We start from the raw sequence: 21,092 nt of genomic DNA on the forward strand, positions 1-21,092 counted from the left end.
AGATTGCTATGTTATCAGACAAAAATGTGCTTCTTCTGAATGTGATCTGACATATCCAGGTAACTGCCAAAATAAAGGAAACACCAACATAAAGTGTCTTAATAGAGCGTTGGGCCACCACGAGACAGAACATAATTTGGTGTTTTGCTGATGGTGAAAAACAATGTCTCAGGCGCCGCTCCAGAATCTCCCATAAGTGTTCAATTGGGTTGAGATCTGGTGACTGAGGCAGCCATGGCATTTGGTTTACATTGTTTTTATGCTCATCAAATCATTCTGTGACCACTTGTGCCCAGTGGATGGGGGCATTGTCATTCTATGGGGGCATAGCCATGGCAGCCAATATAATGGCCAGCCCAGCATTTTTATACATGACCCTAAGCATGATGGTATCTTCATTGCTTAATTAACTAAGAAACCACACCTTGCTTTCAATATTCTTTGTATCATTGTATCATTTACATACTGCCATTATTTCAGCAGTATGTAATAAATGAGAAAACCATAATATACTGAAGGGATGGATCAACATGTGAGATTGCACCTGTCATGTCTGTTATCCTGGCATTGGCTGCAGCCAGGTCACGACTCAAAGCCACGATGAGGTCACCCTGGCTACATGTTTCCAGCTGAGACTGGGCCAAGTCTGCCCTGGAGAGATGAGAACAAGGAAAAAAAGAGGAGATATTTTAGTGCTACTAGAAATATGGAATGGTTGAACAAAAAGTAAATCTGCACACGTTTCGACCCCAAACTGGGGCTTCCTCAGTAGAATGTTTGACCATGTTTAGCCTGATTAATCCACTTACTCATAATTCCACAGCTTCACTACGGACACATGCACATGCACCCGCACGCACACACACGCAGTCCCTAACCCCTAACCCTAAACCTAACCCGTACCCTAACCCGTAGCCTAACCCTAACCTGAAAACCTAACCTTAACCCTAACCCTAAACCTAAACATAACCCGAACCCTAACCCGTAGCCTAACCCTAACCTGAAAACCTAACCTTAACCCTAACCCTAACCCGTACCCTAACCCTAACCTGAAAACCTAACCTTAACCCTAACCCTAAACCTAACCCGTACCTTAACCCGTAGCCTAACCCTAACCTGAAAACCTAACCTTAACCCTAATCCTAAACCTAACCCTAGCTCCTAACCCTAAAACTAACCCTAGCTCCTAACCCTTAACCTAACACTAATTCTAACCTTAACCCTAAACCCCTAGAAATAGCATTTGACCTTGTGGGAACTAACAAAAAGTCCCCAGTTGGTCAAAAGTTTGTTAGTTTACTATTCTTGTGGGGACTTCTGGTAACTGTGGTAATATGAGCACCTAAATTAGCTGTAAAAAACAAGTCTGCATGATCATTAATCTAAGATTTAAAAGACACATGCTGCACTGTAGCTGTACTATACTGTGTGTTCAGAAAAGGACACCAGGGACTCTCATATGCTTATCTTTAACTGGAATGCAGTGGCACACATGGGATGGGATAAGAAGACCTCAGATTACATTTAGGAATCAGTGCCTGGGCCTTCAGAAGTAATCCTCCGCTTGGTTTGAGACAAGAGGGTAGTTTCACAGACTGATCACTATATGGATCATATATATCAGAGTCATTAGTCATGACTCATGCATATATTTCTGGCCTCATGAATTATTCATGAGGAAAGCACAGTGTGAGCATGGGGATGTTTGCTGAGTGATGACGTCACTCCTTTGTGCAAGATGGCAAGAAATACCATGGTGTGAATACACAGAGACAGCATCTAAGGTGAATAACCTTACATTAAAACATTTGGAGGTTGCATACATTATGATTTACAATCAAAACTGTTGATGTATTGCATCAGATTTACTATAAAATGTGGTAAGGTCCCTCTAGTTAAATGTCAGTAATAGTCTGTGCCTATTGGGGAATGTTTCCACTACTTAGTCTCATCAATACTGAGGCCATCTAATAAGTTGAAAGAAAATCCAACAAACCCTCTTTACCTGAGTGAAGTGATATTACCCTCCAGGGCCTCCACCTCTGAGGCTTGTTTAGTCTGTGTCTCCAGGGGACTGGTACTCATCACAGGCCTACTACTCTCCAGATTCCCCTCCAACGCTGTGGAGAGTTAGAAGACATTATAAAGGCTCATACATGGTTAAAACAAGTTATAAAGCATTATATCTGCACCCTGTAAGTATTTAAGTATCAGATTCTCTGGGTCTTTCCTGAAAAATAGACACCAGCTGGTCAGATTCAATGTTCACTTCAGCCCTTCCAGAACCATCTGTACAGGATCCCCACAAGGCTCTGTCATCTTGCCGGTGTTATTCACCCTGTACACAGACGACTGTAGGAGCTCGCACCTAGAGATTACGTTCATTAAGTACCTTGATGACACAGTAATAATAGACAGGCAATCCAGAGGGGCACCTCCAGGCTGAAATCGACAGGTTTTCACTGTAGTGTAACCAGAACTACCTGGACCTCAATGCAACCAAAACCAAAGACCTGGTCATTGACTTTAGAAGAGACCAACCTACCATCCCAGCGCTGGAGGTTAACGGACACATCATTAAACAAGGGGAAGACTACAAACACCTAGGAATCATCATCAACAACAAGCTCTTCTTCAAAAGAAGCGATGAACAAATTCACTCAAAGTTTCAACAATGCCTGTTCTTTCTACAGAAATTGAGGAAGTTTAATGTACACCAATCAATCCCCCAAGCATTTTATAGCTGCTTTATAGAATCCATCATAGCTTTTAATGTTGTAGGGTGGTTTGGTGCTCTAGGCAACACCTGACTTCACTATTCCAGCACCATTTCAACTTCAATATTTCAACATCATCAAATCACCTATGCTTATTCTAGTACAGTGGCAACTAAAAGATACCAAAACAATTTAGTCCGATCAACTTAAGCTAAATAGGATGTGGCTACTGTCTGTGTGCGTGCAAGTAGATAAAACATGTTGACTCACCAATGTCTTCCTCCTCTCTTTCATGTTGACGAAACGGTCTATTTCTCTTTTTTTGTTGTCCTAGGCTACCTCGCTAAAAATAGCTTAAAACCTCTACGGGATCGGTCCCCCACACGGGACGGTTGAGCTAATGTTGGCTAATGTGATTAGCATGAGGTTGTAAGTAACAAGAACATTTCCCAGGACATAGTCATATCTGATATGGGCAGAAAGCTTAAATTCTTGTTAATCTAACTGCATTGTCCAATTTACAGTAGCTATTACAGTGAAATAATACCATGCTATTGTTTTAGGAGAATGCACAGCTATGAACTTGAAAATGTATTAATAAACCAATTAGGCACATTTGGGGAGTCTTGATACAACATTTTGAACAGAAATGCAGTGATTCATTGAATCAGTCTAAAACTTTGCACATACACTGCTGCCATCTAGTGGCCAACATCTAAATTGTGCCTAACCTGGAATATAACATTTTGGCCTTTCTCTTGCATTTCAAAGATGATAACAAAATGGGAAAAAAATGCATGTTTTTTGTTTGTATTATCTTTTACCAGATCTAATGTGTTATATTCTCCTACATTAATTTCACATTTCCACAAACTTCAAAGTGTTTCCTTTCAAATGGTATCAAGAATATGCATATCCTTGCTTCAAGTCCTGAGCTACAGGCAGTTAAATTTGGGTATGTCATTTTAGGCGAAAATTGAAAAGAAGGATCCGATCCTTCCTTTCATGGGCAACATTAGCCTTCTACTGTACATCTAGCTACATATTGAACGTCCATCCTCTCAGGCCAGGAGCACAATGTATGAATTAATGGTTGGATCAGAATCACTGTTATACTCATTGGCCAGTACGGAGAATTATGTCCAAATCCCTATCTCCATCCATTTAATTTAGGAAAGGGACAATTTTTGCAAGCTAGCTAGCCAATGGAGGACAACAACACAACGAGATGCAACAATTCAAGTTGTTTTTGTCAGTGACGTGCTCTCAATGTGATTTGATAGGAGTGAAGCCAAATCCAAACTGGCTTCCCTTGACACTTTTTTTGGTGTGCCAGGACCCTTCACACTTGAGCTCACTCAGTTTAGCTCAACGCCGATTGGCCAAATGCTCGCTGGCTTCCCCTGCATTCAATGCTACAGGCAGCAACAATGTAATGCTCTTTTGGACCAGACAGAATCAGATAGATGGTCTACACATACAGAGACAGAGGGGCACTGTTTCGCTCGCTTGGATGCTTTCCGGTGAGATACATTAATTGAAGGAAAATTATTAAACACAGAGACAAAAGAGAAATTATTATTTAAAAAAATGATTGGTCAAATATTTGGGGAAGCCTGGCTTCCCTTGGCATCCATGAATACACACCACTGTATGTGTCTTGAATGTACCAATTCGTCACCACACATGTAGCTCCCTCACAGGAAATAAAAGTTATTTGCATTGAATTTTGAATAAGTAAAGTGTTACTGAGTTTATTTCACACCCAGTAACACCAAGTGTAACTATGCATTGATAATACATTCTCTGGCATTTCACTGCAAAGTGTAACGTAATTGAGGAAAACATGTGCTTCTAGCATTGCTTTTTAGCGTTGCATTACACGTGACTGTCATCTAGTGACATAAAATGGCACTACCTTGCATTAAGCACACTACTGTGTCCATTGCTGTTTACTTTAGACTTGTGGGAACTGACCAACAGTGCCTTCAGAAAGTATTCATACCACTTGACTTATTCCACATTTTGTTATGTTACAGCCTGAATTCAAATTTGATTCAATGTATTATTTTCTCACCCATCTACACACAATATACCATAACGATAGAGTGAACAAATGTTTTTAGAAATTGTAGCAAATTTATTGAAAATTTAATAGAGAAATGTACATAAATATTCACCTCCCTACAATACTTTGTAGAAGCATGTTTGGTAGCGATTACAGCTGTGAGTCTTTCTGGGTAAGTCTCTAAGAGCTTTGCCCACCTGGATTGTAAAATATTTGCACCTTATTCTTTGTATATTCAGTGTATATTTGGTCTTGTGTTTAAGGTTATTGTCCTACTGAAAGATGAATTTGTATCCCAGTGTCTGAGGGAAAGCAGACTGAACCAGGTTTCCAATAGGATTTTGCCTGTTGCTTAGCTCTATTCCATTTATTTTTATCCCCCAAAACTCCCTAGTCCTTGCCGATGACAAGCATAACCATAACATGATGCAGCCACCACCATGCTTGAAAATATGAAGAGTGGTACTCAGTGATGTGTTGTGTTGGATTTGCCCCAAACATAACACTTTGTATTCAGGACATGAAGTTCATTTCTTTGCCACATTTTTTGCAGTTTTACTTTAGTGCTTTCGTGCAAACAGGATGCATGTTTTGGAAAATGTTTTATTCTGTACAGGCTTCCTTCTTTTCACTCTGTGATTTAGCTAAGAATGGTGGAGTAACAGTTCCTCCTATCACAGCCATTAAACTCTGTAACTGTTTTAAAGTCACCATTGGCCTCATGGTGAAATCCCTGAGTGGTTTCCTTCCTCTATGGCAACTTAGTTAGGAAGGACGCCTGCATCTTTGTAGTGACTGGGTGTATTGATACACCATCCAAAGTGTAATTAATAACTTCACCATGCTCAAAGGAACATTCAATATCTGCATAATTTTTGTATAATAAAAAATATATTTAACACTATTATTGCACACAGAGTGAGTCCATGTAGCTTATAATGTGACTTGTTAAGTACGCTTTACTCTTATTTAGGCTTGCCCAAAAAAAGTGGTTGAATACTTATTAGCTTTACATTTTTATTCATTTGTAAACATTTCTAAAAACATAATTCCACTTTGACACTGTGGGGTATTGTGTCGGTCAGTGACACAAAATCTCAACTGTAACACAACAAAATGTGGAAATGTCAAGGGGTGTGAATACTTTCTGAAGGCACTATATAAGGATAGGGCTAAATTGAAATGTTTCTTTCAGAAGAAATATGAAAAGCATATGCATAACCATGGTAGCAATTGAAAGGGAACAGTTTGGAGATTATGGGAAAATTATTAGACTAAAGGTGAGGACACAACAATTCACCTAACACATGACTGAATCCAAATATTACACTGGTGATTTTACGTGCATTTTACACTTACTGCGCAATACGCCGCATTTGTTGATAACGAAATCTGAAAATACAAGTATTCCTGGAAAATGTGGGGTAGGTGCAACGTAAGACAAAAAAACTACTATGGGTTTGATTGAGAGGACTAACTGGCGTCTCCATGTGGCCACACACCTCTCCAAAGTGTGCACAGTTCCTAAGCAATTTCAATGCACTTATATAACTCATAGAAGAGTCTGAAATATCAGTACACTGGTAGTTGTTTCATTTGGAACACAACCCTGCCATCACACAATTACTGTTGTTGTAATTGTGTGATGGCAGGGTTGTCCTAAAACAGACCATTATAAATCTCAGTCTGCGTCATGTGGGCATCAAGCTTGTTCTATTGTCAACATCCCTAGCTAAGTTATAAAACACGATCTTACAGTGCTAGACTTTCACAGGGCAATTCAGAGAAACAGATCTTAATTTTAGTGCGCATAGAAAGGATTCCTGCGTGCATTCGTGCGTGTTCAGTGGCACATTTTCTTTACAATACACAACAATAGGCTCATTCTGTTCAGAACAACCCAGGGTATCAAAACATAGTGATCATAAACGTTGACACTGTATCTGACATGAGTTTTATGATATGGAAATGTGAAGTGCACATTTGGACACGGGTGTTTGGCTTACTTGTAGGACATAAAAAGGTATTTATTATAATCCTCAACGTCTCATCTTTCAAAATACAGTCCTCTTAATTTACAGCATTTCCCTCACTCAGACATTTTTTGGTGCAAAAGTTGCCCAATTATTTGTTGTTAAAGCACAGAGATGCCCTGTATCCAGATGCCATTTTCTTCCCCCAGGCTTCCAGGGTCCTCCTAGAAGAACAAGACCAACCAGACGGCAAGACGGCCAGACGGCCAGACAGCCAGACAGCCAGACAGCCAGACAGTCCACTCCTTTGAACCCCCCCACCCCCCTCACCTCTCAGCTGTCCAATCAGTGCGTCCCTCTCCTCCTCCACCTCCTGGGCTCTCTGTCTGCTCTGGACCCAGCGCTGCTCCAGGGCCACGATGGTGTGTGCGTGCTGCCGCACCTGCTCCCTGTACTCGGCCTCCCAGACCCCGTAGCGCTCCTTCTCCTCCTCCAAGACCTCCTTCACCTTATCCTGCCACTCCTTCTCCCTCTTGCCCGCCTCCTCCAGCCTGGTGCACCACTCAGCCTCCTGGGTCTGTGCCTCCTGCTGCAGTTTAGTCTGGGAAGCGAGAGAAACACGTAGAGAGTCGGTGGATTGTAACGTCTGTTTCCTGGTGGACCACTGTGTATGCTAGTTATCGGTTTCAGGTGTTCTCCTTGTAGATGCATCTTTATGTAGCTTTATCACCGGCTAGTTGTTGTGTTACTTGACTGCTTTTAGGGTGAATCCTTTGACAGTTTAATAACACACTGAATTACAAAACAAACAGACTGACTGATGGAACCAGCATCCACAGTGTTCTCGAAGGACCTGGACTAGGAGAAATTGGTCAAAACCATCCCAGCACCTCGCCCCCTCACCTGGGCATGTCTGAGTGCCTCCAACTCCCCCTTTAGCTCCTCCAACTCCTTATTCCTGGCCTCTTCTTCATGCTGTGCCACAGTCATCTACAATGGAAGTAAGGGGACATAAAGATGTGCGTCTTTTCGTGGATGTCAACAAAGCATTGCTATTGAATCCACTTTCCCAGTCATGTACATGCATTTTTATATCCGTTTTTAATAGATATGGAGTGTGTGTGAGTGTGTTTAAGTGTGCGTGAGTGCCCGCAAGCATGTATGTGTGTGTGGGAGCCAACCTGCTGTCTCTGCTGTACCAGCTCCTCTCTGGTAATGCTCAGTAGCTCCTGCAACTCTCTGGACTTTGCTTCTCTCTCCTGGAGCTCCTCCAGGTCTGACTGCACCCCAGAAAAGACACAGTGACCCTATGACAACTAAACAACCCTATCAGCCACATCATATGTGCAATCTCTCTATACATCACATTAAAACCACTGATGAGCAAATGAGGCCTTAGATAGGAAAACCTACCACTCAAACTCACTGGAAGTGTATTGATAATGAGTGTGATCTTCCTTTGGGTTACAAATACATCAACGATTATCCCATTTGTATAAGGGTTCTGGGCCTATTTTCAAACAGTCTCAGAGTAGGAGTGCTGATATAAGATCAGTTGTGCCTTTTAAGAAGACATGTAAGATAATACATACAGGGATATCATGATCCCAGAGCTCTGAGATGCTTTGTGTATACAGGGCCTGATGTCTATTCTTACTGCATTTTCTTATTTGAACATCTACTCCAGTTCTGTGTATGTGGCTTACAGAGCAGAACATTCACCAACATTTTTGAGTCAGTGCAGAGCAAAGTGACAGGGCACCAAATCTACCTACCTTCAGATGCTGAAGCTCCACTTTGTATCCCTGATGCTCATTGACCAGGGTTCTGATGCCACTCAGGACTCCTGTGGGGATACAAAAGGATATTAGATAATATGGACCCCTTTGAGATTTTAACCCATATATGGACCATAGTATTACTCCAGTCCCCTAGTACCCATGTGTGTGTGTGTGTTAGTTAGCGCACCCTTTAATAAATATCTCTTAATTTAAGATAGGGAAAAGACTTTGCATTATTCCATTACTACAGTGTTTTTCATGCCTTGTCCTGCGACTTTCAAGGAACACTGGAACACTGCTTTACCACATAAATACATAATTTACTACGTAAAGAAGTACAAATACAACAGCTAAACAAAATGTAAACAGCTAGATTTAAATCACCTTCAGTGGGATGTGAAGCATCTATCCCAGCTTCCAGTAGTGCCTGGGTGGCACTCTGAAGCAGTGGGAGCTGGGTAGCCATTATGGAGAGGACTGAAGCCTTGACCCAGGCCAGAGCTGGAGACACACTCTCCTCCTGTAGTGAGGTCATGGCCTTCTCCAGTGCATTTGCCGAGCATGCCTCCTGTAATTGACTCTGAGTGAGCGGACAATAGACATACCAGCTGTATCTTGTTTGGTCAAGTGTGTATGTGTGTGGTATTTAGGATGTTTGGGTGAAAGTATCAAAGCAGCACCTCAATTTACTAGGGGAACACTTGAGACAGACACGTTTCTTGACTGTCTGGTTGAGAGTTGATTTGTGTCACATTGTAGGCTATGTGTTGCATTTGCCCTCATTTGTAAGCCGCTTTGGATTTGAGAATCTTATAATTGACAGATACACACTGTATGACAGCATATCCAAGTGTAGGACTATGCAAACGTGAGGGAGTGAATACCTGACAGATCTCCAGCCTACTTTTCAGTCTCTCTGTGTCCTCTGCTGCCCCCTCCTGTTCAGTCATGAGCTCCTTCAGTTGTCCTTCCAGCTCCTCTATTTTACTCATCAGGCTCTCTCTCTCTTCTAGCAGCTCTGCCACCTGCTCTAATACCTACAAGGAGCAAAGGTCACGGGCAGTGGTTAAAGTACGGATGACCACATTCCTTTGGCTAGCATAGCCGTTTAACACCCCAAGTAAATTGCGGCTCTGTTTCCCCACGTTTTTGGTCATCGCAAACCATCATGGCCCAACCCAATGCTTTTCAATGCCAAAAAAATGGAATTGGAATTCCAGTTTACTTCCTTGACTGAATTGAAATGTACTCTAACCCTGCAAACCTTCACAATACGTAGCTCTCTGGGACATTGATATACTTTTATGTTATTTATCAGTCTCTTTTCTATACTGTCAACGAAGAGGTCCCAGTAACCTGCTGGTCTGACAAGGCATCATGGGAAGTGGAGTCAGAGGGTTCAGTGGGTAACATCATCAGCAGCTGGTTACGAAGGTGCTCAATCTGAGACAAAAAAAACAGTATTTTACTCCCTCACTTCTTGCCATTTCAGTTTAAGTCAATCATACTCATGAAGTCACACTTTAATTTCTATGAGGAAAGATATTTAAATTGATTTGCGTAATTATCTGGAACTATAATTAGAGAGGCACTAGAATTCTTTGAACTTACCTGTGCCTGCACCAGATCCAGCTCAGCTTTGCTCTTCTTTTGTTGTGTGTGCCTCTCTGCCTCAGACTCCGCGATCATAGAAGCTTGCTCCTGGAGCACACCATCATAGGAGTCAACCTAGAGCTTTGGAACTGCACTGTATTCAAATTTCACAAAAACTATCCCGCTAGATCTAACTACATCATATCCTCCCAATAATATGTTATATGTGTACAATCAAGGTTAGTCGAAAAGGGACAAATCCTCACGTGAGACATGTATGCATAACTCAAATTTCACACTGACGCATCAACATCATATACTGAATGTGAAACTCTGAGACTCTAATCTCACGTTAGAATTTGCCTCTGTAAAAGCATCACATTTCTATACACTCAAATAAAAAAGAGTTTGAAATAGAACAATAGAGGCTTCTTCTAGAAGATAGAACCCTCAAAATCCTATTCCAGCCACGATGCCGTCATTTTCCTAAACATAAAACCATGACATGAAGTTCTAACCCCAATTGTCTTCTCCAGTCTGTTTTTTAGCAAGTCCCTGTCTGTTGTTTGGTGCTCCAGGAGCCTCTGCTTATCCCTCAAAGTAACCTCCAGCCTCTCAACGCTCTGCAGATAACATGAGAGAATCCGGATCGTGTTCAGTAGGGAGGAGGCGGAGTGAAACAGGGAGGTATGCATTCTTTATCTACTTACTTGGAAGTCAAACATGGTTAGAGAAATGGATAGCTACCTTCTTCAGTGTCATCACCTCATTTTCATGGTTGAGTAACTCCTCCTGGTGCTTCTTGCTCATTTTGGAGAACTGGGGGGTCAGAAAGACAGAGAGAGGAGAGAGAAAAGCTGAAATGAGCTACAAAGGGCAAGTGGTTGATAGAAAAAGTGGTTGACAGGAAACCTTGAGGCTCATGAATGTCTGTGGTTTAAATATGGCAGATAGAACAGCAACACCTGCATAGCTACAGCACAGTATTTCTCAGTTCAAGTAATTGGGCCTCACAAAAGATTCTGGTTTCGACACTAAATCATCTCTGCAATCATTCTCAAAGGACATGGATATCATTCAGCCTTAGTAAAGTCTTAAAATAATTTTAGTCTATAAAAGTTATTACATTTAATTACTTTAAAGTCAAAGGAAAATTAAGAATCTGGACAGAAAGAACTGATTATATGACTAGATTCTGAGAAATATACTCAAAAACAATGGAGACCTTGGTGGCAGTAGCCCCCAGTTGGATGTCCTTGTGTCGGATGTCCTGCCGGAGTCTGTCCACCTCAGACGCCAGTTTCAGAGCCTGCTTCTCCCTCGAACTCAGGTCTCTCTGTAAGCTTCTTACCAGACCTAAATGGATACCACTTAGTCAGACTGACACTGAAATCCATGGGCACACAGGCATGCACATGCCACAAGCGCACACACGCACGCACGCACGCACGCACGCACGCACGCACACACACACACACACACACACACACACACACACACACACACACAAACCTGAGGCAGTGCTGCTTTCCCTCTTCAGCCTCTCCATCTGACCTCTTAGGTTGGAGATCTTTAGGTCTCGCTCGGTGACAGAATTCCTAAACACCTCACTGGAGCCCCTCTGCAGCTCTACCATCTTAACAAAGTATAGGTTATAATCAAACAGACAGTCACTATTACAAACTCTCTATACCTCAATGATAACACTGAGGGGAAAGTATTTTAGAATGGCTCTTTAAGACACTCCCAGAAACAAAAAAATCATGTGACATTGTCTGGCGGGTACAGAGTTTGAAAATAAACTGCAAAAGGAATGTTATTTCCCCGAGACAGAGATTTTTAAAGTGAGACTTCGACAGAAAATGCTACAAATCTCTCTAATTCAGATACCAGGATACTGTCCGTCTGTCTGGGACATGGGCTCAGGGAGAGAGTGGAAGGGTCATAGAGAAGGACATCACTCAACATGGTCACAGCGATGGGCGCGAGAGCAGGGCCATTGAGGTCGAGATTGCGAGCTCGAAAGACTGTAACTACGGATACCACCTACAAACAGACGAGTGGCCAGCCCACCACCCCCTCTGACATCTAGACTGAGCTGAAGGATCTGAGAGACATGGTGCACAACATGGGAGCCCTCGTGGTGGAACAGAAGACTGAATTGCAATGCCAAAAAAACACAAAGTAGACAACCTAGAGAGAGAAAATGCGGGTAATGTCAGAAAATATCCCATTATGATCAATGTGAAAGAAAAAATTGATGTAAATTGCACTTTTAAGTTTGTTAAGAGATACCAATAGTAATAAGCATATTGATAGTTTAGGCTGTTGAATGAACTGATATTCCTGTCCTTTCATGTTATTTCAGGCCAGAGTGACAACCAGTGAGAGTGGGAACACAGCTAATAAAAAGAGGACATTGATACAATAATCCTATATTATTTTTGAACTGACACAAGCCTTCCGGTCCCAGTCAAAGTCATCACAACATGAGCGGTTTAACTCAATTAAAGTTTCTGTTACCACAGCTTTGGAGGCCAGACTGAGTGTCAGTGAGAAGGAGGTGGAAGAACTGAAGAGAGAGAATGTAGGTAACGAAAAAATGACGCGATGTTAGTTTAGGCCTACTCAATAGGTTGATATTCAGTACAATGCACAATTCTGTTGAACTAATATTGAATTCCCTTTTATTTTCAGTTCAAATTAGCCACTTGATGAATGAGTGATGCTGATGCAATATCCAGACGTGAATATACTGTTGGGTGGTGCTCCCGTTAAAATGGAGATAGCCTTCCACGGCATTGTCCTTGCTGTTACTGGATCGTTCCACGAATAGAGTATATTTTGGGTAGCGTAACTTGGTCAAAATAAACTATTAATTTCACCTCCTTTTAACATTCTGTTACGAAGAGCACATGTTCAACTTCATAAAGAACACGTTCTCCCATCTCAAGGTGTAAAAAAATGGCTATAGTAATGCCATTAAAGTAACTGGGTTGACAGTAACAGGGTTGAGGTATTCATCTTAAATCAGCCATGAATCCCCTTGTGACAGGGGGAATGGAAGCTTGTCAGTTTTTTACATTTATTGTTAAAACATTTCTAGCCTTTCTATCTATGGTAACATGGTTGACGTGTGATGCTCGACATGTTCAGTTTTCCACCACAAAACACCAGAAAATTGCCAAAAAGAGTAGAACCAGCTCAACTGCGTCTACACTATGAAAACATTGATGTTGAATGTTTCATTTGAAAAAATATTTGAAAAGGAATAGTTTCGCCATATTAAAATGATAGTTTGGTTCACGTAACAGGGTTGACTTTAAAATGAGGGACAGACAGAAATGAATCACTAATCATCAATAAATAATCATCTTCAGAAATGACTTTGTCAAAGCAAGAACATAACTAGGGCTTTACAAAGAAATATTGGGGTTAAGTGGGTTAAAATCTTCCTAGAATTAGGAAAAACTCAGATTTATTCAGATATTGGAGAACTTTAATAAGTATTCACTGAGTGCCAGTTAGAGGGGAGTGTAAGAGCCGAAGAGAGAGAATGCAGGTAAACAGCAGGGTTGGGGTCAGTTAGGAATTTCCTAATTTAATTAAATTCATCCCAACTCAAAGACATCCCAATTCAACTGAGACAGGAAACATGAAAGTCTCATTCCTTTGACCCACTGGGCACAGACAACATTTATTTTTAGTCTAGTTTTGATTTACATTTGGTTGAGTTGTCAATTAACGTGAATTCAATGTCAAATCAACAAAACATTTCACCATGTCATTGGATTTATGTTAAAAGTTGGGCCGAAGAAAATATGAAACTATTTTACGTTGATTACTTTTTTCAAATTCAATCAGTTTTCCACATTGATTCAACATCATTACATTGAATTGTTTGGTTGAAATTACAAAGATACAGGTGTCCTTCCTAACTCAGTTGCCAGAGAGGAAAGAAAGAGTTTAATGTATGTGATAGGAGAAAACTGAGGATGGATCCACAACATTGTAGTTACTCCACAATACTAACCTAATTGGCAAAGTGAAAAGAAGGAAGCCTGTTCACAATAAAAATATTCCAAAAATATGCATCCTGTTTGCAACAAGGCACTAAAGTAATACTGCAAAATATTTGGCAAAGCAATTCACTTTTGTCCTGAATACAAAGTGTTATGTTTGGGGCAAATCCAATACAACATATTACTAATTTTCAATCATAGTGGTGGCTGCATAATGTTACGGGTATGCTAATCGTTAAGGACTGGGGATTTTTTCAGGATAAAAAAGAAACGGAATGGAGCTAAACACAGGCAAAATCCTGAAGGAAAACCTGGTTCAGTCTGCTTTCCACCAGACACTGGGAGATTAATTCACACTTCAGCAGGACAATAACCTAAAACACAAGGCCAAATCTACATTGGAGTTGCTTACCAAGAAGACAGTGAATGTTCCTCACTGGCCGAGTTACAGTTTTTACTTAAATCTACTTGAAAATATGGCAAGACCTGAAAATGGTTGTCTAGCAATAATCAACAACCAATTTCACAGAGCTTGAAGAAAATTTAAAAGAATAATGAGAAAACATTGCACAATCCATGTGTGGAATGCTCTTCGAGACTTAGCCAGAAAGGTGTAATTGCTGCCAAAGGTGCTTCTACAAAGCATTGACTCAGGGGTATGAATACTTATGTAAATAAGATATTTCTGTATTTCATTTTTAATAAATTTGCAAAAATGTCTAAAAACATGCTTTTACTTCTTCATTATGGGGTATTGGGTGTAGATGGGTGAGAAAAAAAATATTTGATCCATTTTGAATTCAGGCTGTAACACAGCAAAATGTGGAATAAGTCAAGGGGTATGAATACCTTCTGAAGGCACTGTACCTGCTCCTTCATCCTTTCGATCTGCTCCCTCTTGTCATTGATGTCTCTCTCCAGACTGCGCAGCCTGTGTTTGATCTCCTGGTCGGTCTGCTGGCTCTGGGTCAGCTGGTGTCTCAGAGCTGACACCTCGTCCCTCAGCCCTGCAATCACCCTGTCCTTCCTCTGGGACTCACTTTCAAACACAGCCAGCCTGCTGATCTCGTCTCCCAGTCGCAGCAGCCTCTCCTCCTAGCCAGAGCACAGGGAAGAAAAATAGTTGCTAGTGGGTAACCTGCTTAACTTTTTATTTTACTTAACCTGTCTGGGCTAGGGGGCAGTATTTTCACGGCCGGATGAAAAACGTACCCAATTTAAACAGGTTACTACTCTGGCCCAGAAACTACAATATGCATATTATTAGTATATTTGGATAGAAAACACGCTGAAGTTTATAAAACTGTTTGAATGGTGTCTGTGAGTTTAACAGAACTCATATGGCAGGCAAAAACCTGAGAAAAAGTCAACCAGGAAGTGGAGGATCTGAGAATTGTAGTTCTTCTTTCTAGTCCCTTTCAAAACTACAGTATCCGTGGGGTTACGTTGCACTTCCTAAGGCTTCCATTGGCTGTCTAAAGCCTTCAGAAAGTGATTTGAGCATTCTCCTGTCACTGGGCAGATAATAGGAGCTCAGTTTCTGAGTGGACTGCCTGGCAACAAAGGGATTGAATATGCGCGGTCACCCGAGCACGCTGTTCCTTCTTTTTCTCCTTGAATGAATACGCTATTGTCCGGTTGGAATATTATCGCAATTTTACGTTAAAAATACCATTAAAAATTGATTTTAAACAGCGTTTGACATGCTTCTAAGTACGGTAATGGAACATTTTGACTTTTTGTCTCTGGTTCCGCACTCGCGCGTTATGCCTTTGGATAAGTGATCTGTACGCACGAACAAAACGGAGGTATTTGGACATAAATATGGATTATTTGGAACAAAAACAACATTTCTTGTGGAAGTAGCAGTCCTAGGAGTGCATTCTGACGAACATCAGCAAAGGTAAGACAATATTTCTAATACTAATTCTGAGTTTAGGTTGCCCCGAACTTGGCGGGTGTCTGTATAGCTCACCGTGATGGCTGAGCTATGTACTCAGAATATTGAAAAATGTGCTTTCTCCGTAAAGCTATTTTAAAATCTGACACAGCGGTTGCATCCAGGAGTAGTCTATCTATAATTCTTTACATAATTGTTATGTATTTTGTCAACGTTTATGATGAGTATTTTTGTAAATTGATGTGCACATTCACCGAACGTTTTGGTGGGAATACATTTTCTGAACATCACGCGCCAATGTAAAATGCTGTTTTTGGATATAAATATGAACTTTATTGAACAAAACATACATGTATTGTGTAACATAATGTCCTAGGAGTGTCATCTGATGAAGATTGTCAAAGGTTAGTGCTTCATTTAGCTGTGTTTTGGGTTTTATTGACACATGTCCTTGCTTGGAAAATGGCTGTGTGATTATTTTTGTTTCTGTACTCTCCTAACATAATCTAATGTTTTGCTTTCGCTGTAAAGCCTTTTTGAAATCGGACAATGTGGTTACATCAAGGAGAAGTGTATCTTTAAAATGGTGTAAAATAGTTGCATGTTTGAGAAAGTTGAATTATGACATTTAGTTGTTTTTGAATTTGCCGCCCTGATATTTCACTGGCTGTGTCCCACCTAGCCCATAGAAGTTAATGTCTCCACCATAATTTCCTATGACTGATTTGGAGGAAGACTTCTACTTTAACAAGTCAGCAGCTCTGGACATTCTGCTTACTTCAGATCAGGCCCTAATCCCCGGGACTCAAAAGAGGAAGCAGCAGCGAAAAAGAGGCAGGTATGGTAGCCTCCTAACGTGATTGCGTCGGCCAACAAATATACCACAATTCCCCTTGTTCTTTTGGTGAGAACCAACTGGATGAACTCCATTCGAGACTATCCTATCAACGGGACCTGAAGAACTGTAATATTCTATGTTTCTCTGAGTCTTGGCAGAACAAGGACATGGATAATATACACTCACCAGCCAGTTTATTAGGTACAACCATCTAGTACTGGGTTGGACCCCCCCTTTGCCTCCAGAACAGCTTGAATTCTTCGGTGCATGGACGTCGGAAACGTTCCACAGGGATGTTGGTCTATGCTGATGCAATGGCCTCATGCGGTTACTGCAGATTGGACAATGGTACACCACTGCCACCAGTGGTGTAAAGTACTTAAGTAAAAATACTTTAAAGTACTACTTAAGTATCTGTACTTTACTTTACTATTTATATTTTTGACAACTTTACTTTTACTCCACAACATTCCATAAGAAAATAATGTACTTTTTACTCCTGACACCCAAAAGTACTCGTTACATTTTGAATGCTTAGCAGGACAGGAAAATTGTCTAATTCACACACTTATCAAGAGAACATCCCTGGTCATCCCTACTGCCTCTGATCTGGCAGACTCACTAAACACAAATGCTTAGTTTGTAAATTATGTCTGACTGTTGAACTGTACCCCTGTCTATCCATACATTTTTTTTTAAATAAGAAAATCATGCAGTCTGGGTTGCTTAATATAAGGAATTTGAAATGATTTATACTTTTACTTTTGATACTTAAGTATATTTTAGTGATTACATTTACTTTTGATACTTAAGTATATTTAAAACAAAATACTTTTAGACTTTTACTCATGTAGTATTTTGCTGGGTGACTTTCACTTTTACTTGAGTCATTTTCTTTTAAGTTATCTTTACTTTTACTCAAGTATGACAATTGGTTACTTTTCCACCACTAACCGCAACCAGGCAGGATGGGTCCATGGACTCATGCTGCTTATGCCAAATTCTGACTCTGCCATCAGCATGTTGCAACAGCGACCGGGATTCTTCAGACCAGGCAATGCTTTTCCATTCCTCAATTGTCCAGTATTGGTGATTGCATGCTTACTGGAGCCATTTGTTTTTAGCTGATATGAGTGTAACCCAATGTGGTTGTTTGCTGCAATAGCCCATCCGTGACAAGAATCGATGAGTTGTGCGTTCCGAGAGGCCGTTCGGCACACCACTGCTGTACTGTGCCGTTATTTGTCTGTTTGTGGCCTGCTTGTTGCACAATTCTTGCCATTCTCATTCGATCTCTCTCATCAATCAAATAACATTTAGCTCAGACACCCCACAAGAAATGCCATCAGGGGTCTCTTCACAGTCCCCAAGTCCAAAACGAATTCACGGCAATACAGTTTTATACAGAGCCATAATCTTACGGAACTCCCTTGTATCTCCAATTACTCAAGCCAACAGCAAAATTACCTTTTAAAAAACAACTCATGGAACGGTGGGGTCTGTGAATGCACACACAGACTCACACATCATTTTTTAGATGAATTGTTTGTATTTTTATTTTTTTGCATTGTTTGTATATCGTTGTATTTTTAAATATGTGTGACTTTCCTTGTCTATCAGTGTATCAGTGTTTTGGTACTTGTCACTTTTTGTGGACCCCAGGAAGAGTAGCTACTGCTTCTGCAAAAGCTAATGGGGATCCATAAACAAATTAAAAATCTAATAAGCTAAAGGCTAGAGTTGCCGCTTTCAAGGAGTGGAACACTAATCTGGATATTTACAAGAAATCCCTCTACAACCTCCGACGAGCCATCAAACAGGCAAAGCGCCAATACAGGACTAAGATTGAATCCTACTACGCCGGTCAGATGTGGCAGGGCTTGCAAACTATCACAGATTACAAAGAGAAACCCAGCAGTGAGCTGCCCAGTGACGCTAGCCTACCAGACGAGCTAAATGCCTTCTATGCTCAGTTCGAAAGCAAGCAACACTGAACCATGCATGAGAGCACCAGCTGTTTAGAAAGACTGTGTGATCTCGCTCTCCGTAGCCGATATGAGTAAGACATTTAAACATGTTACCTGGAAGTAGAAGCCTAAGTATTGTTGTTCATTAGTTTACTCCAATTAGGGCAGGGGTGGTATGGTTATGGGATAATAATAAAAAAGGAAAATATGTTACAAATATATATATTTAAAATAAAATATATATTTATAAAAAATATATATTGGGTTTTGGAAATGATGCAGACAATTACATTGATAGAAGCCACAATCTATTGGCAATATTAAAGCTGATCTACCCCCTAAAAAAATGTATATACATATTTATAAAACAGGTTAGCGGGTCAGATGGATTACCAGGACATGTACTCAGGGCATGCGCTGATCAGCTGGCAAGTGTCTTCACTGACATTTTCAACCTCTCCCTGACCTTGTCTGTTATAGCTACATGTTTCAAACTGACCACCATAGTCCCTGTTCCCAAAAACGCGAAGGCAACCTGTCTAAATGACTATCGCCTCGTAGGACACATCTGTAGCCATGAAATGTTTTGAAAGGCTGGTCATGGCTCACATCAACACCATCATCCCAGACAGCCTGGGCCCAGTCCAATTTGCATACCGCCCCAACAGATCCACAGATGATGCAATCTCTACTGCACTCCAGACTGCCCTCTCCCACCTGGATAAGAGGAACACCTATGTGAGAATGACTACACCATAGTGCCCTCAAAGCTTATCACTAAGCTCAGGACCCTGGGATTGAACACCACCCTCTGCAACTAGATCCTGCACTGGTGGTAAGGGTAGGTAACAACACATCAGCCTATAGGGATGAGGCCAGTGACCTGGCTGTGTGGTGTTAGGACAACAACCTTTCCCTCAACGTCAGCAAGACAAAGTAGCTGATCGTGGGCTACAAGAAATGGAGGGCTGAGCATGCCCCCATCCACATCGACATGGTTGTAGTAGAGTGGGTCAAGCGCTTCAAGTTCCTCAGTGTCCACATCGCTAAGGAAATAACATGGTCCACACACCAACACGGTTGTGAAGAAGGCATGACAACGCCTTCCCCCTCAGGAGGCTAAAAAGATTTGTCATGGGCCCTCAGATCCTCAAAATGTTCTACAGCTGCACCATTGTGAGCATCTTGACTGGCTACATCACCGCTTGGTATAGCAACTGCGTTACAGAGGGTAGTGCATCCGCCCCAGTACATCACTGGGGCTGAGCTCCCTGCCATCCTGGACCTCTATACCAGGCAGTGTCAGAGGAAGGCCCTAAAAATGTTCAAAGACTCCAGCCACCAAAGTCATAGACTGTTCTCCCTGCTACAGTACGGCAAGTGATGAAGATGCACCAAGTCTGGAACCAACAGGACCCTGAACAGCTTCTACCCCCAAGCCGCCCCCAAGCCATAACTCTGCTAAATAGTTAACCAAATCGCTACCTGGATTATCTGCATTGACCCCCCCCCCCCCCCCCCTATCTATATGTACATATCTACTTCAATTACCTCGTACCCCAACACATTGACTCGACCCCAGCACATCGACCTGTGTATATAGCCAAGTTGTCATTACTCATTGTGTATTTATTCCTTGTTATCTTTCTATAATTTTTCCATTTTCCTCTCTGCATTTTACTGATAGTCTACACCTGCTGTTTACAAAGCATGTGACAAATAACATTTTATTTGATTTTGTTAGTCTTCTGTTTGGAGAGTTATTCAACATTTTTGGTAGTACAAGGAAAACAGGGAAAGGACTGGATAAATATAAAGCAGAGACAAACTTCTATTTTCACTGGGGGAACAAAGGCTTGGGTGCACTTCCACATTGGTATTTTATATAGCGGTTACACAATCACAAGACCACCACAAGACTACCAACAAGACTACTAACAAGACTACTAACAAGACCACCAACAAGACAGATGCCCACCTTCTCCTGTAAGAGGTGCTGCATGGTCTGAGAACTTTCAGATGCCATTTCTCCGGTTCTCTGAGGGGGCCCGCTTCCTGTGTGTCCAGTCCAACTTCCTGCAAAAACCAAGAGTCTCATGTACAAGTGATGCATTTACACACACCTTCACCTATTGAAACCAACTCAAATGTAAACAGAGGTTCGTTCAATAAGACATACTGTTCGCAAACATTAGCTAGTATACAGTAGCTAACATGGCATCAAATGATTAGA

General features: G+C 41.3%; 1 protein-coding gene across 1 annotated transcript in view; it reads right to left on the bottom strand.

The window, feature by feature from the left end:
* The window catches only part of fhad1 (forkhead-associated (FHA) phosphopeptide binding domain 1), a 44,411-nt gene that overhangs the window by 17,469 nt on the left and 5,850 nt on the right, over nucleotides 1-21,092 (bottom strand). The window contains exons 4-18 of the mRNA XM_082961498.1: nucleotides 20,838-20,935; nucleotides 15,022-15,249; nucleotides 11,645-11,768; nucleotides 11,341-11,488; nucleotides 10,651-10,828; nucleotides 10,151-10,240; nucleotides 9,896-9,982; nucleotides 9,424-9,576; nucleotides 8,924-9,107; nucleotides 8,534-8,604; nucleotides 7,940-8,038; nucleotides 7,662-7,748; nucleotides 7,089-7,359; nucleotides 2,006-2,120; nucleotides 545-651 (exon numbers count right to left, since the gene is read on the bottom strand). Of these exons, the coding sequence (XP_082817624.1) occupies nucleotides 545-651; nucleotides 2,006-2,120; nucleotides 7,089-7,359; nucleotides 7,662-7,748; nucleotides 7,940-8,038; nucleotides 8,534-8,604; nucleotides 8,924-9,107; nucleotides 9,424-9,576; nucleotides 9,896-9,982; nucleotides 10,151-10,240; nucleotides 10,651-10,828; nucleotides 11,341-11,488; nucleotides 11,645-11,768; nucleotides 15,022-15,249; nucleotides 20,838-20,935 (2,040 nt within the window). The remainder of the gene's footprint in view (nucleotides 1-544; nucleotides 652-2,005; nucleotides 2,121-7,088; nucleotides 7,360-7,661; nucleotides 7,749-7,939; nucleotides 8,039-8,533; nucleotides 8,605-8,923; nucleotides 9,108-9,423; nucleotides 9,577-9,895; nucleotides 9,983-10,150; nucleotides 10,241-10,650; nucleotides 10,829-11,340; nucleotides 11,489-11,644; nucleotides 11,769-15,021; nucleotides 15,250-20,837; nucleotides 20,936-21,092) is intronic.

Source organism: Salmo salar, chromosome 15 (genome assembly GCF_965601325.2).
Source record: "Salmo salar chromosome 15, fSalSal1, whole genome shotgun sequence".
In the NCBI taxonomy this organism is placed as follows: Eukaryota; Metazoa; Chordata; class Actinopteri; order Salmoniformes; family Salmonidae; genus Salmo; species Salmo salar.